General features: G+C 35.6%; 1 protein-coding gene across 5 annotated transcripts in view; it reads right to left on the bottom strand.

Moving 5' to 3' along the window:
* The window catches only part of DLG2 (discs large MAGUK scaffold protein 2), a 2,272,173-nt gene that overhangs the window by 1,512,034 nt on the left and 747,174 nt on the right, over positions 1–12,965 (bottom strand). For 2 of the 5 annotated variants that reach the window (XM_030918840.1, XM_030918842.1), the window contains exon 1: positions 11,395–11,739. The exons of 2 other annotated variants lie outside the window; for them this stretch is intronic. In XM_030918840.1, the coding sequence (XP_030774700.1) occupies positions 11,395–11,436 (42 nt within the window). In that variant the 5' untranslated portion in view covers positions 11,437–11,739. Of the gene's footprint in view, positions 1–11,394; positions 11,740–12,965 lie in introns of those variants that run through there. One more of the 5 variants, XM_030918841.1, reaches the window with a different exon arrangement.

Below are 12,965 nucleotides of genomic sequence, written 5' to 3'. Positions count from 1 at the left end.
TAATACTTTGTTGTTTTAGGGGACCTTTCATAGACAGAAAAGATTATGTGGAGCTCTTTTAGTTTGTGAAATTCATATTTAATTTGTAAAGTTATAAATTCAAAAGCCTATATATTGCTTAACTTTTAAATTTTAATTCGTAATTGTACTGTTTTACTTATAAATCTATCAAGCTTTTTACAATCATCATTAAGGGAGTTTTATGACTTAATTATATCCCATTAAATATTTTAACCTGTATTTATAAATTTAATATATTAAAATTTTAAAAGCATTTTATCTAACAAAAAACTTCTTAAGCATTTGAATCATTCTTTTAAATCTAATAAATATTAATAAAACAAAGTGTGAGCATTTTAAGCTTTCTTACATGTTCCAATACAACTTACAAATGGTAAGTTTTTAAAATATCTTTAATCTTAAAATTGCAAGTCAAAATCATTTCCTTAACATCCAAACACCAATCTGTTAAATGCTCTAATCTGGCAAATTATCTTTAAAAACACAAATATATACATATATGTATGTAAACGTGTACACGTATCTTAACATAAAAATATTAATTAAAAAGTTTACTTTCCTAAATCTTTTCAGGATTAGTGACCTCTGTGCACCAAAGAAACAATTATGCAAATTTTGTGATTGGTTTCCCAAGCAATTTGGGGAGTGGTTATATTTAGATGATTACTGTTGTATATTATGTAGAGGTCTTGGCTGGGAGATCTGCAACTGCTGATATTGCAGTTAATTTTTCTCATCTCCTCAACTGTAAGACTAAGCATCATTTTATCATCAATATCCCAAAATTTTACAAAGGAACTAGGTTCTAGCCCACGTTCTTGTCTGTCGCCCAGGCCGGAGTGCAGTGGCGCAATCTAGATCTTGGCTCACTGCAAGCTCCGCCTCCCGGGTTCACTCCGTTCTCCTGCCTCAGCCTCCCCAGTAGCTGGGACTACAGGCGCCGGCCAGCACGCCTGGCTAATGTTTTGTATTTTTTAGTAGAGACGGGTTTTCACCATGTTAGCTAAGATGGTCTTGATCACCTGACCTCGTGATCCGCCCGCCTCAGTCTCCCAAAGTGCTGGGATTACCGGCATGAGCCACCGCTCCCAGCCTTTCCTGAAATATTTTAACATCTTCTAAATGAATCCTGCGTATAGCTGGGGGTTTTTTATCTAACACCTGCTCATGATACAAGGTAGATCCTTATCACTACCATTTTAATTACACCATCTTGAAATTAAGCATCAGAAAAACTGATTTGCTCACCTAGAAGTATTGCAGACTACTTTGTAAATGGAGATGACAGATTTTAAACCCAGGCTTTCTACCAAACACCCCAGTTTTTCCACATCTCCTCTATGGCGTGAGCACTGGATGGAAAGTATAGCTGGAATTGATTCTGGCTGTGTGGACTGAATGGAAGTGGCAGTAGGTCTCGCAGAAGGTAATGATGGAAAGTGACTGAGGCCATCATGAGGATGAAAATTTCGAAGGCAATGAGAAACACATAAGCTCTTGAACAGAGAAATGGATGGCCAGTTCTTATCTGTATCTAAGAAAAATAAGTCTGGTGCCAATATGGGGAGGGCAAATTTGGAGAGGACAGAGGGAGATTAGGGAAGCCAGTCACAGTGTTCCCGGGGCAATACAGTGAGAAAAAATGAGAGCCTCCACTGAGGAAAAGAGAGGCAGAAAGAGACAAAGTAGAAGAAATTACAGGTAGATTCTACAGGATTCGTGGATTAATTAGCTCTCCATGGTCTCTAGAGAGTAAAAATGATTTCAATATTTTCAATCTAAGTGCCTGGGAGAATAGTAAGGAAATTGTCTCATTGGCTTCTGTTTAAAAGAATCATTAAAAACCCAGCTCAAAGCCATTATGTGGCAGGATTAGGTGTTGAGACAGTGTTAGGAGACTAGCTAGACAAACTTTTGCATGAAGTATATATTTTTTTCCTCTGTTTGAACTACAATGGCAATTATCCTTTTGAAATTCAGACTCACCATATATATATTTTTTCCCAGCTGCATCGCATTTCAAAAGTATTCCAAGGTTACACTTGAAAGCTTTCTATCCTCTGCTGAAAAGTAATGGTCCAAGAAAAAACAATGCTTTCAGTCCCTGCTTACCTGTATTTATGTACTTTTCAAAAAGAGAATAAAAAGAAGCTTCCCTATTATGCAGCCACTTAAAAAGAAGCCTATGAATAATAATTGATATGACAATGTTCTTATGACATAGTATGAGCAAAAACACATGACAAATATTACATCTTAATCCAATAGACATGCATTCATATACATATATAGGAAAAAAATATACATTTCTATATATGAATAGCAAGGACATGAGGAAGTATACATTTTTGTCCTTTTCTGTACTTCTACAATTTCTATAATAAACATGTATTACTTTTATAATATTAAAAACAGTTGAAAAATATAATGTATTCTGACCCACTTAGAACTGATTCATTAGTTTACTTTTCCTAACAAGTCTGAAAAAGTGCAGTTTATAAATGAGTCAACTAAACATTCAACACAAATGCAAAGGGCTCTTTTATTTGCTCCAAGATTCAGAGGTTCATTTCAGAAATTTCCCTTACTCCCTCCCATCCAGGCTCACTGTAAACTCCTTTGCGCCAGTTTCCTCTTCCAATGTAAGTACCCCTTGGAAAACGAATTAGACACTTCTAAAATAAATAAATGTATGTATACATTTTTAAAGTTGTAAATCTAGTTATACCTATAGAAATAACAAATAAATTTAAAAATTCAAGATAAGGCTTCCACTAGTCATCTAACTTTCATTTTAAAGAAAGGTATTTCCCTGGCTTCTTTCAAATTCCGCCTATTTTGAAAGTGCCAAAGTCTAAACAGAAAGAAAAAACAAAACCTTCAGCTGAAATTTGAGAAATATTTAAGGCCAGACCCTCCCGGGGTCAAATGACTTTTTATTTTTTTGTCTACTTTTCTCTAGTCAATTCTCAAGAGCTAGGTTCTCCAAGACTCAGTACAATACCACTTCATCCTGGGGAGTTTTATTACCATATTCACGGCATTAATACTAAGTGCAGATTTTAGCAAATAGGTTTCTTTCAAAGGATGTTCATACTTCAATTTGTTACGAAGTCTTCTAAGTACAAGCATCCCCACCCTGACCCCAGATCCATGGGAGAATATAGGTTATTAGGCCCACAAGAATTCTTCTGTGTCCTAGTTAATGAAAGAAACTGTGACACACTCAAGTCAGGGGAACCTGAGATCTGTTGAGCCACTAAATCTAGTAAGCGAGAGGAATGCCCAGTGAAGTCACCAAAACCAAAAGGATGCAAAACAGTCCTTTCCAGGCACTGGCCTGTCCTAAGCATTGGTGCCTGAGCCTGGCATTTATTGTGGTTCCACCAGTTACTTGCTGTGAGGCCTGGAACAAGGCACTAAACCTCCATAGACCAGTCCTTTCACTTGTAAAAATAGGTTTAACAGAAAACTTTCTCTTGGGGTTATTGTGAAGATGAAATGAGTGGTGTACACAGTGCCTGACTCATCATAAATACTAAACAAACGTTAGTTATTGTTATTAGGAATACTGAGGTATGTAGGTGGGTAGGCTAAATCCCAAAGGCCAGGGCCAGGGAAGTAAGCACCGAACTATGAATTCCCAGATGAATATGCGAATCAGTAAATGAGCCAGGCTATATGGAGAAGCCCTAGTGTTGGCTTCTTAGTGTTGGCTGACAGCTGTAATTCATCATCTTTTCATTTGCATTTTCCTAATTGACGTTGTATTTTTCTTAAGGCAGAGAACATGTTACAGTGTTTTTCAAATTATGAGTTATGACCCATTCTATGCCCCTTCAAAGTCAATAAAGAAGGTTAATCAAGGAATCTTTTAAATAGGTCAATATGAATTGTATTTCCCCAATTATTTTTCTGATTACAATACATTTAGTTAATCTTGACCGACATTATAAAAAAGAAAGAAATTGTTAAAAGTTGGAATGGAAAATATCACAATGCATAGCTTTTGGTAAAAGTAAGTATTGCTTTTTAAAACACACTGAGTTGCAATTTTAAATATATTTCTTACTACATGTTGCAACCCAGCATTTGGAAAATCTTTGGATCTATATGTTACTTAGACAACTATTAACACATAGCAATTTCTGAACACACTTGAGAATTCCAAACATATGCTATATGACAGTGTTTTCCAAACTTGTCCTCTGAATGATTTACCTAGGGTCATTTTCAGATTCCCAGGCTGCTTTCCTAAGATTCTGATGCTGGAAACATACTATCATAATGAACATTAGAGAGAAAATTAATTAGAAATTAATTAATTAATCTTAATTTTTCATTAGAGAGGAAATTTCCTTGTTGTACATCTATTCTTATTTGGTGGTACCCCATCCAATCCAAAGAAGTACTTTATAAAATATTTCCAGTTATTTGTATTTGAATGGCTAACATTCATTCATTCAGTCCATTATTTATCAAATATTTATTAATCATTTGCCATGTGCAAGGCAATGGGTACAAAAACACATATAAGAGACACAGTTCCTGCCCTCAAGTAGCTTACAGTTGACTCATTTAAGAACTAGGGCAGCATCCCCTGGGGATCAGAAGAGCTGAGACCAAAAGAAAATGAAATCATGAATGTATATGTATGCTTCAAGTCTTGGGTAACCTACCTTCTACAAATGTTCAGAGGATTAAAAAGCAGTAAAATGGCATGGTAATTACTCATCAAAGTATTTTTCTCTAATTAATACAGCAGAGCTGAAAACCCACACTCCATACCTAAGGAGGACTCAATATCAGTGTCGAAAAAGATAAGATAGATATCAAAAATTATAATTATCTACAGAATTGAACAACTTGTCCCCAGTCCCACTGGCACCAATCTGATCTAAGTTTTCAACATCTCTCCACTGTTTTACTGCAGGAACTTCTACCTGGTCTCTCTGCTCCTGCCCTTGCTCCCTCTTTTCAACATAGCAACCTGAGTGATCCTATTTAAATGTTAGCTAAATGATGTGACCCTTCTGTTCAAAACCCAGCTGGCTTCCCATCTCACTGGGAAAGTCCTACATGATCTTTTCACTGTGACATGTTCTTGACCATTCTCTCTTCAGCCACACTGGCTTCTTAGATGTTCCTTAACATGCCAGGCAGGCTTCTAGCTCAGGGCCTTTGCACTTGCAATTTCTGTTACTTTTTCCAACATGTATATTTTGTTTACATCTTTTAGGTCTTTACTCCAAGCCATATTCTCAGTGAGACCTTCACTAACCATCTTATCTAAAACTCTAAACCAACCCATCTGCCAATGCACACTTCCAATTTTCTTCCATGATTTTTTGACTTGGCACTTATCACTATGTACTATGTATTTTATTTAACTGTCTTATTTTCTACCTACCTCACTAGCATATAAGTTCTATGAGGGTGGAGATTACTGTCTGTTTTATTTTATCCTTTATTTATAACACCCAGGTCAGTGCCTGACCCATAATAGGTACTTATCAAATATTTGGTGAAGGATGAATGCAGAATACAAAAGAAAGCCTCAGGTCTGACTCTGGCCAACATGTATTGGAAAGAAGCCAAGAAAAGGAATGGCAAGGTCATGCCATGTAAGACATATGCAATTTTATTGTTTACTGAATTCCTTACCTAATTTTAAAAAAAGATTTGAGATGTCTGTAATGTATTCATTATAGTTTTCATATCTATATTACCTATTGAGATAGGTTGTTAAAAAGGTTTCCAGTGGAACAGACCTGGTTTAGAAGGTGAGTTGACTCGCACTTAATAGTTGTAATATTAGGCAAATTATTTGTGTTTCCTAAACATTAGTTTCCTTATCTATAAAATAATAATGATCAAAATGCACAAATCTTATGTTACTGTGAAGCATTTTGAGAAAATACATTCAAACTTGTTGATGTAGTCCAGGGTTCACACTAAGAGTTTGACAAATGGTAGCTATTATTGTTATTGTTCAATGTGCTGTTTTATCCTTTATTTATTAACTCCTTGTTTAATTTTTTAAGTTGCGAGTTAATGGGCTTTGTTAGAAATTTTAAACCTAACACGTTAAGTAGGCTTAGGTATTATAAACCCAATATACTGAACTGTTGTCCAAATGGCTCACAACCATTTGGAGACCATACTAAAGGAGTTCCATAAGGAACTAATACATTCTGAAAGAGATAGTTATTCCCTAAGAGGTACCATCTCTGACTCGTTATGAGCCAGAGGTGTTACTCGAACTGTCCACACATTCTGATTCATAATTCCAAGTCCTGCCTACAACAAATTATGTGTTTATTAAAAGCATCAATACGTGGGATGCATCATAGGATCTAGCAAAGAGTAGGTGTCAGCAGCATAAGGAGACAGAGTTTCTGGAAGTTTCCTTTTCAGTTAGTCCACTGATCATTTTTTGAATCCCTAAATACGAATAAACTGTAAGAAAAAAATTAAGAAAATAGTTTATAGTTCCTGTCTTCAAAATTCTTAAAATTTTGTTGGAGTGAGGGAAATACCCAAACATAAGCAAAATTAACTACCAGTGTAAAATAATAATGCAAGTTATGATATAAGGCAGTAGAAGATGTATTGCCATAAATGATGGAGAAATTGTACTCACTAAGTTAAAGGAGAGATAAAGCATTGGAGTTAGTGTGACTGGGTTCCAGTCCTTGGAATATAGATATAGACACCCTATACCATTTATTAAAGGAAGGAGAGAATTTAGGCAAATATGGACAATGCAGAGAAAGGATTCCCATCACAGGAAAACAATTCTAGAAAATGATCGGGCAGAAAGTGGGGGAGTTTGGTAAACAGCGATTTCACTGAATAAACCTGGTGAAAATTAACATGATAAATGTCTGAATTCTAGAGTGTTTAGGCTTCAATACATTGTTTTAGTGTGAATTATTGATTCCCTCCAAACTAGCTCTACAACCTGGTTGAGCAGATCCAAAAGAGTACGTGACTTAGTTTAAGTGGTTTGCGATTGGCAAATCCAGTACTATTCAAACTGAAGCCTATATGACTTCAAAGGCTACGAGGTTTTTTCTTCCTTTTTTTCTTTCTCTCAAAATAATTTAACCAGCATTAACATAAACAATGTGAAAAGAAGCTGAGTGAATAAAAAAGAAATCTGAGACTCTGTTAATGCATTCATTTAAAGTATCTCTTGAGTACCTACTATGTACTTACCATTCTTCTTTGTGCTGACGATATAAAGGTGAACAAAACAACTAGAACTCCAGGTTCCATGGAGCTAACGTGAATATGCATATGTGTCATTGTGATGGTTATTATGGTGGGACAGGAAATATTATACCTAACTGTGTTTCTCATTACTTATAGATATATTTTACTTGAGCTCAATTTCTAATGTGATTCTTACTGAAGGCAATTCTGAAGCCTTACTGTCACTTGGCGGTCTTTACTTTTCAATGATAAGTTAAATTGATTGAGTTATTACTATAGTCTAAGAACTTTTTATAGTGTTCACATGCCTTATCTAACATACTACTTATAATAGCTAAGAGCTATTATTATAGCTCTTTTTACAAATGAGAAAAAACTAAACTTTCTTAAGCTATGCAATAAATGTGGAAGACAAGTTCAAATGTAATTCTTTTGAAATCCCAAAAATCCATACTTTAAAACCATTCTGTTACAGTCTTTTTCTTAAAAGTTATTATATTTATGCTAGCAAATTTTAAAAATAAAGGAGCAGAATTCTAGAATTTATGCAGTAGGCAGCAGGATTTACTCAAAAGAGTAATAAGTCAACGCTCAAGAGATTCTGCTCTGACACACTGTGGAACAGAGTAACTAGTCATTTCCTCTCCCTACCTTAGTTTTCTTACCTGTGCTATAGGTCTAATACTTGCAATTCATATTTCAGGGATTGTGGGTTTGTGAGTATACATGTGGGTATGTTTGTAGTAGCAATGAAAAAAGGGAAATGGTGAGATGAGGAAGATAAAATTATTTCAAAAATTATCATCAGTATCATTACCTTCAAAAATAGATTCATTTCCAAAGACAAAAATGATACAGACATCTGATGCAACAAGCTTCCTGTATATTTTCTCATTAAAGAGGCACTTTTCATATAATATAGACAATTTCAGATGGAAACTAAACTACCTGTGTACATGATGATCACATTGCTTCTTTTTAGTGAGCAGACTAAAACTAAACTGTTCTAATCATATTTTGTAAAAAGTTAAAATAAAAACCGAAGCCAATGTAATATGAATCTTTATCAAACTCTATTTAAAACTAACAGGAAAACACAGGACATAAATAATGGCCATTGATTAGAAGTTTTCATTCATTTCATTTCCTTCTGTTGAAAGCTCTCCTAGAAAATAGGTAGCAAAGTAACACAATTTCCAAAGAGTTAAGATTGTGATGACCACTCAGTCAATTCTCACAGCATTGGTTTATCTTTCCTTTATGATTTACCCCATTATTTCACTCTTCAGCCTTGTAAGAACCCATGTTCTAACCATTTCAAACTATTTGTAGCTCTTTGAAGTGCTCTGCGTCTTAGCTTTGTGCTTTGGCCAACTCCCTTTACCCAGCATGCCTTCCTTACTCCAAGATTCTTGGCAAAAGTCCATTAGCTGTCAAGATTCAACTTAAAAGTGACCTCACAGCAAAACCTTTCTTGATTAGTCCAGGTAAAAATTAGCCTGTGATTTTGTTTGTTTGTTTTGTTTACTTGTCTCTTTCTCCTACAATAACACCCTGCATAGATGTCCATTATGGGTCAGAAATACTTCAAAGCATTTATTTGTTTATAACCTGTGTCTTTTTCTGACTGGAAGCTTCTTAAAAGCAAGCACTGTTTCTATTTATCTTAGTTTCCAAGACTCTAGCATAGAGCATAAATCATAGATGTCATTCAAAAAATTGTAATAGATGAATGAATAAATTGTGACCCAGGAGTCACATTCTGATGTCTGTAAATATATATGTGTATGTGCGTGTGTGTGTGTGTGTGTGTGTGTGTGTGGACTTGTTTCATAAAAACATATAAAATATCTTAAAACACCACTCTCAATAAAATTATTTATTATATTTTATAAAGGTCTAATTAACAAAAAAGTTTATTCTAGAATAAAACATTGTGACATTAGTGGTCTATTGTGTGCAAAGAAAAAAGAAAAAAGACAAGAAATGTTTCTATCCTTTGAATTTTAACCACCTTGAAGTTTTGGGTAACTGTAACAAGAATCATGTTAAATCATGGCAAACATGAGAAACTACATACAATAAGAGAGAATTCGGCAGAACCAATGAAATAAGTAGTTCTTGTAACAATAGAAATAAAAGCAAACACTTTTAAAATGTAATATAAATAAACTAAAACAAAAATCAAAATAGATAAAAATATTAGATGAGACTTTATTGCACTAATGTGATAAAATAGCAGACCACAAATGAACTGCAAACTCTTTGGCAAAACTTGCTATCTCAGAAAGACAAGATAACCCTAAAAAATTATGAATTATTTAAGGAAGTGCAAGAGCTAATTACTGAAAAGATAGAAGCATAATTAAAATTAAAACTAATCTGCTCAAAGGAAGGTTATATATGCATGTGGCAATGCATATGGTCTCAATTTCTATCAATCAATACATAAGAAGTATCTATATCTTAGTACAGATTAGCCAAAGTACTAGGAATTTATTATTCAAAAGTAATCTGAATTTAGTTAAGATATTGTTAGTGAAGCTTTTATTACTTTGCTTATGAATTTAAATGAGAAAAATGCAAAGCTAAATTCATAAAGACAACTGTTAGTAAGTTAGAGTAAAAAGAAATTTCCCAAAGCCCATTATGAAAGGAACTTTGGACTTAAGTTTTCCTGCACTTCCAAAATATAACAAATGAAATAGCAAAACAATTGTTTTTATTTGTTTTTATCTCTTTATCTAAATTATTTATGGAACTTCCTCTGAATAAAGTACTTTTCTCCTTTCAAAAAGATGAGGAGGGAAAACATTTACAATTTACTGAGTTTGCAAAACAATGCATGTCATACCCATACTTTGGAACAGGAGATGATAACTGAGAAATCCAAGAGGATATTTGGGCACACTTTTCATATTTTTAATTATTTTTTTCATGTTGTTTACTCTCTACATCTTACACATGGAGGAAAATTGACTACTAAAGTTCATTTTAAAAGTAGCAAAAAGCAAATTCTATAGAACTCTGCAAAATGATCCACAGAATGCTTCCAGGTTGTAGTTGTAAAAGAATTGGTCAGCAAAACATAAATACTACCTGTTTGAAATTCAAATAGAAAATAAAAAAGCTTACAAAAGAGTGAGCAGCGGGAGTTCTTTAATAAAACTTGTAAACACAGAAAATGAAACTTTAGTATCCAGACACATTAAAACACTCCCCTAGTAAAATAAAGGGGGAAACACTTTATATTGACTTAAAAAAAAAAAAAGATTCTTATTCTAGGTAGTCTTAACTGCCTCTTAATTTTTTTTCTCAAAGGCAATCACTTTCCTTTTGGACTTCCTTCTACAAGAAATATAAGCTCAAAATGTTAACCAAGGATGTAATTCACTTAAATGATGCAACTGGAATTCCACAGCTGGTCTGGCCGGCTCAGTGCTGAATGAACACAGTGTCAGAACACCTTCTCAATAATAATGCCCTGTTCGTGACAGGGGGTAAATCTCCCAAACTTGGGCTCAACTTCAGAGGCTCATTAGCTACAGCAAGTGAATGTCAGTGGGGTGACAACAGCGGGACAGCAGCACCCACGCAACTGAAGCAACCAGCCCACCCAGAGCTGACGATTTGTATAATCAATATCACCAATTCCCAGTGAAAATCATTTGTTGATATGCACAGCATGGTCAGGTGTCCCACAGATCACATCTAATGCCATTACAGTCACTAGATTTAATCCCCCGGCTCTTAAACAATTCAGCTGCAAGAACACAGGAAGCTCACAGCACTTTTTAAAAGAAAGACTAAATCATAATTCAAAGCATGCTCTATAGCTTTTTACCTTCTCTGATTTCTTGGTTCTGGCCTACCTAAATAATTTTCATCTTTTCCTCCCCCCTCTCCACCCCCCAACTATGAGCGTGAACCTGAATTACAAACAGTTAAACCTGAAGGTCACTTCACAGCAGCGTTCCAACATGCTCCCCCAGCGAGGCTGCACGGCAACAATAAAACAAAGCCTTTGCAACCACCTGTAATAATCTGACTGCTCAGCCAGCAATCCGAAAAGTCCTGAAGCTACACAAGGTAGACATTTTCTGCAGCTGGTTTAACATGTATATTGTGCCCAGTTGCCGGCTCGCTTCCTCTTACCTTCACGTTAGTCCGGAGTGCACAGTAACATGCAAAGAACATTGCAGTAAATAAGGAGCATATGGACCGGTATTCAGCTTCTCAGCACAGCGCAAGCCCCACACACACGATCCTGGGCATGTGCTACTAAAGAGCATCCGTTCCCTCTGTCAGTTTGAAAATGCATTGATCTCTGTTTTCTCTGACTACAAAACGACATGTCTTGAAGGCACTGAGTGAGAGCTCAAAATCTCTTCATTGGCTATATATAGCATTATGCCCAGTAATTTCAATTAGATGAGAATTCAGCGTCTGAAAGTTAAGACCTCAGTTGCTTTTCCTTCTAGCATTTTAAATCACTGGATTAAAAAAAAAAAAAAAAAAAAAAAAAGAAGGAGGGGGGAATGAGCTCACTCAGGAAGGAGGGGGGGAAAGGTGAAGAATTGAAATTTAACCAATGAGTTACTCATATTTCTGGAAAGCCCTAGTGTTATCCTATTAAACACTTTACAATGGGATCGCATCAGGCAGACTGTAAATGAAGAGGAAACCTTTGGAGATTTAATATGAGCTCTGCACTATATTCCAGGCTATTCTGGTGCAGCACCCTGTTTGGCAAATACTACAAATCACTGCAAACATGTCTCATTCTGCTTCTCCATGTGGAATAGGAACAGGACCAAAGGATCATTGTCACATAAAGTCCCCTAAAATGTGAACTGGGTTCCTCTGGGGTGATCTATGGTTACAGGGCTGAGAAGTACCACCTTCTCCTACTTCCCTGCCCTGTTACATCTTTTAGGGCTATCTAAAGTTGCCAGACTCCATAATAAAACGATGTGGTCAATTTTCCAAAACTATGTTTTATTGGTAAATGACAATCAGTAATGAGATGGGGTTGAAATGGAAACAGAAGATTCCAGGGGATAACATAACCTCAGATTCAGTAGCAACTGCTGCTGAATGTAAAATGTTCAGCAGGCTCCGGAAGGGAGAGAGCAAGAGAGAAAAATAAAAGCTTCTGCCCCTATAAATCCATAAGGAAAAAAAAGAAAAAAACTTAAAAACATCCATCAGAGCCTTCTGTCTGTTGTCATTCCTGCCAGGCACCGGATGCTGCAAATTAACTCAATTTTTATTTAATCAAAAGGACAAAGTACAATTTAGGGTGCTATACCCTTATTTCCAGCCTTGGGAAGCCCTAATTCTCAGCTAGAATTCTAAAGCTATCTGGCAAAATGCAAGCAGAAATGAACAGTTCTCACTGCAGCAAAAATAGTGGGAGGAAAAAAAAAGTGGTTATGTCTTTGCCACGATGCTCCCCATCAGCTTCCAGCAACAGGGAAGATCAGCATAACTCACTAGAAAAAGCTGCAGTGACTTTTAGGATTTTTCTTTAATATGTTTTGCATAAGCCACCTCCCCTCTGGAGCCTGCAGTGGTGCTGAAGCACCATCAGAGTTACTGGGCATTTCTCCTGGGCAATGAGGTGAGGCAGCTTCAGGAGGAAGCAAGGTATTTAAGGGAGAGAAATTAAAGGAAGAAGAAAAGCAGGATTTTCTATTTCTCTCTTAATGACAAGCATTCAGAAA

Source organism: Rhinopithecus roxellana, chromosome 15 (genome assembly GCF_007565055.1).
Source record: "Rhinopithecus roxellana isolate Shanxi Qingling chromosome 15, ASM756505v1, whole genome shotgun sequence".
NCBI lineage: Eukaryota > Metazoa > Chordata > Mammalia > Primates > Cercopithecidae > Rhinopithecus > Rhinopithecus roxellana.
This window is presented reverse-complemented; position numbering and strand designations above follow the sequence as displayed.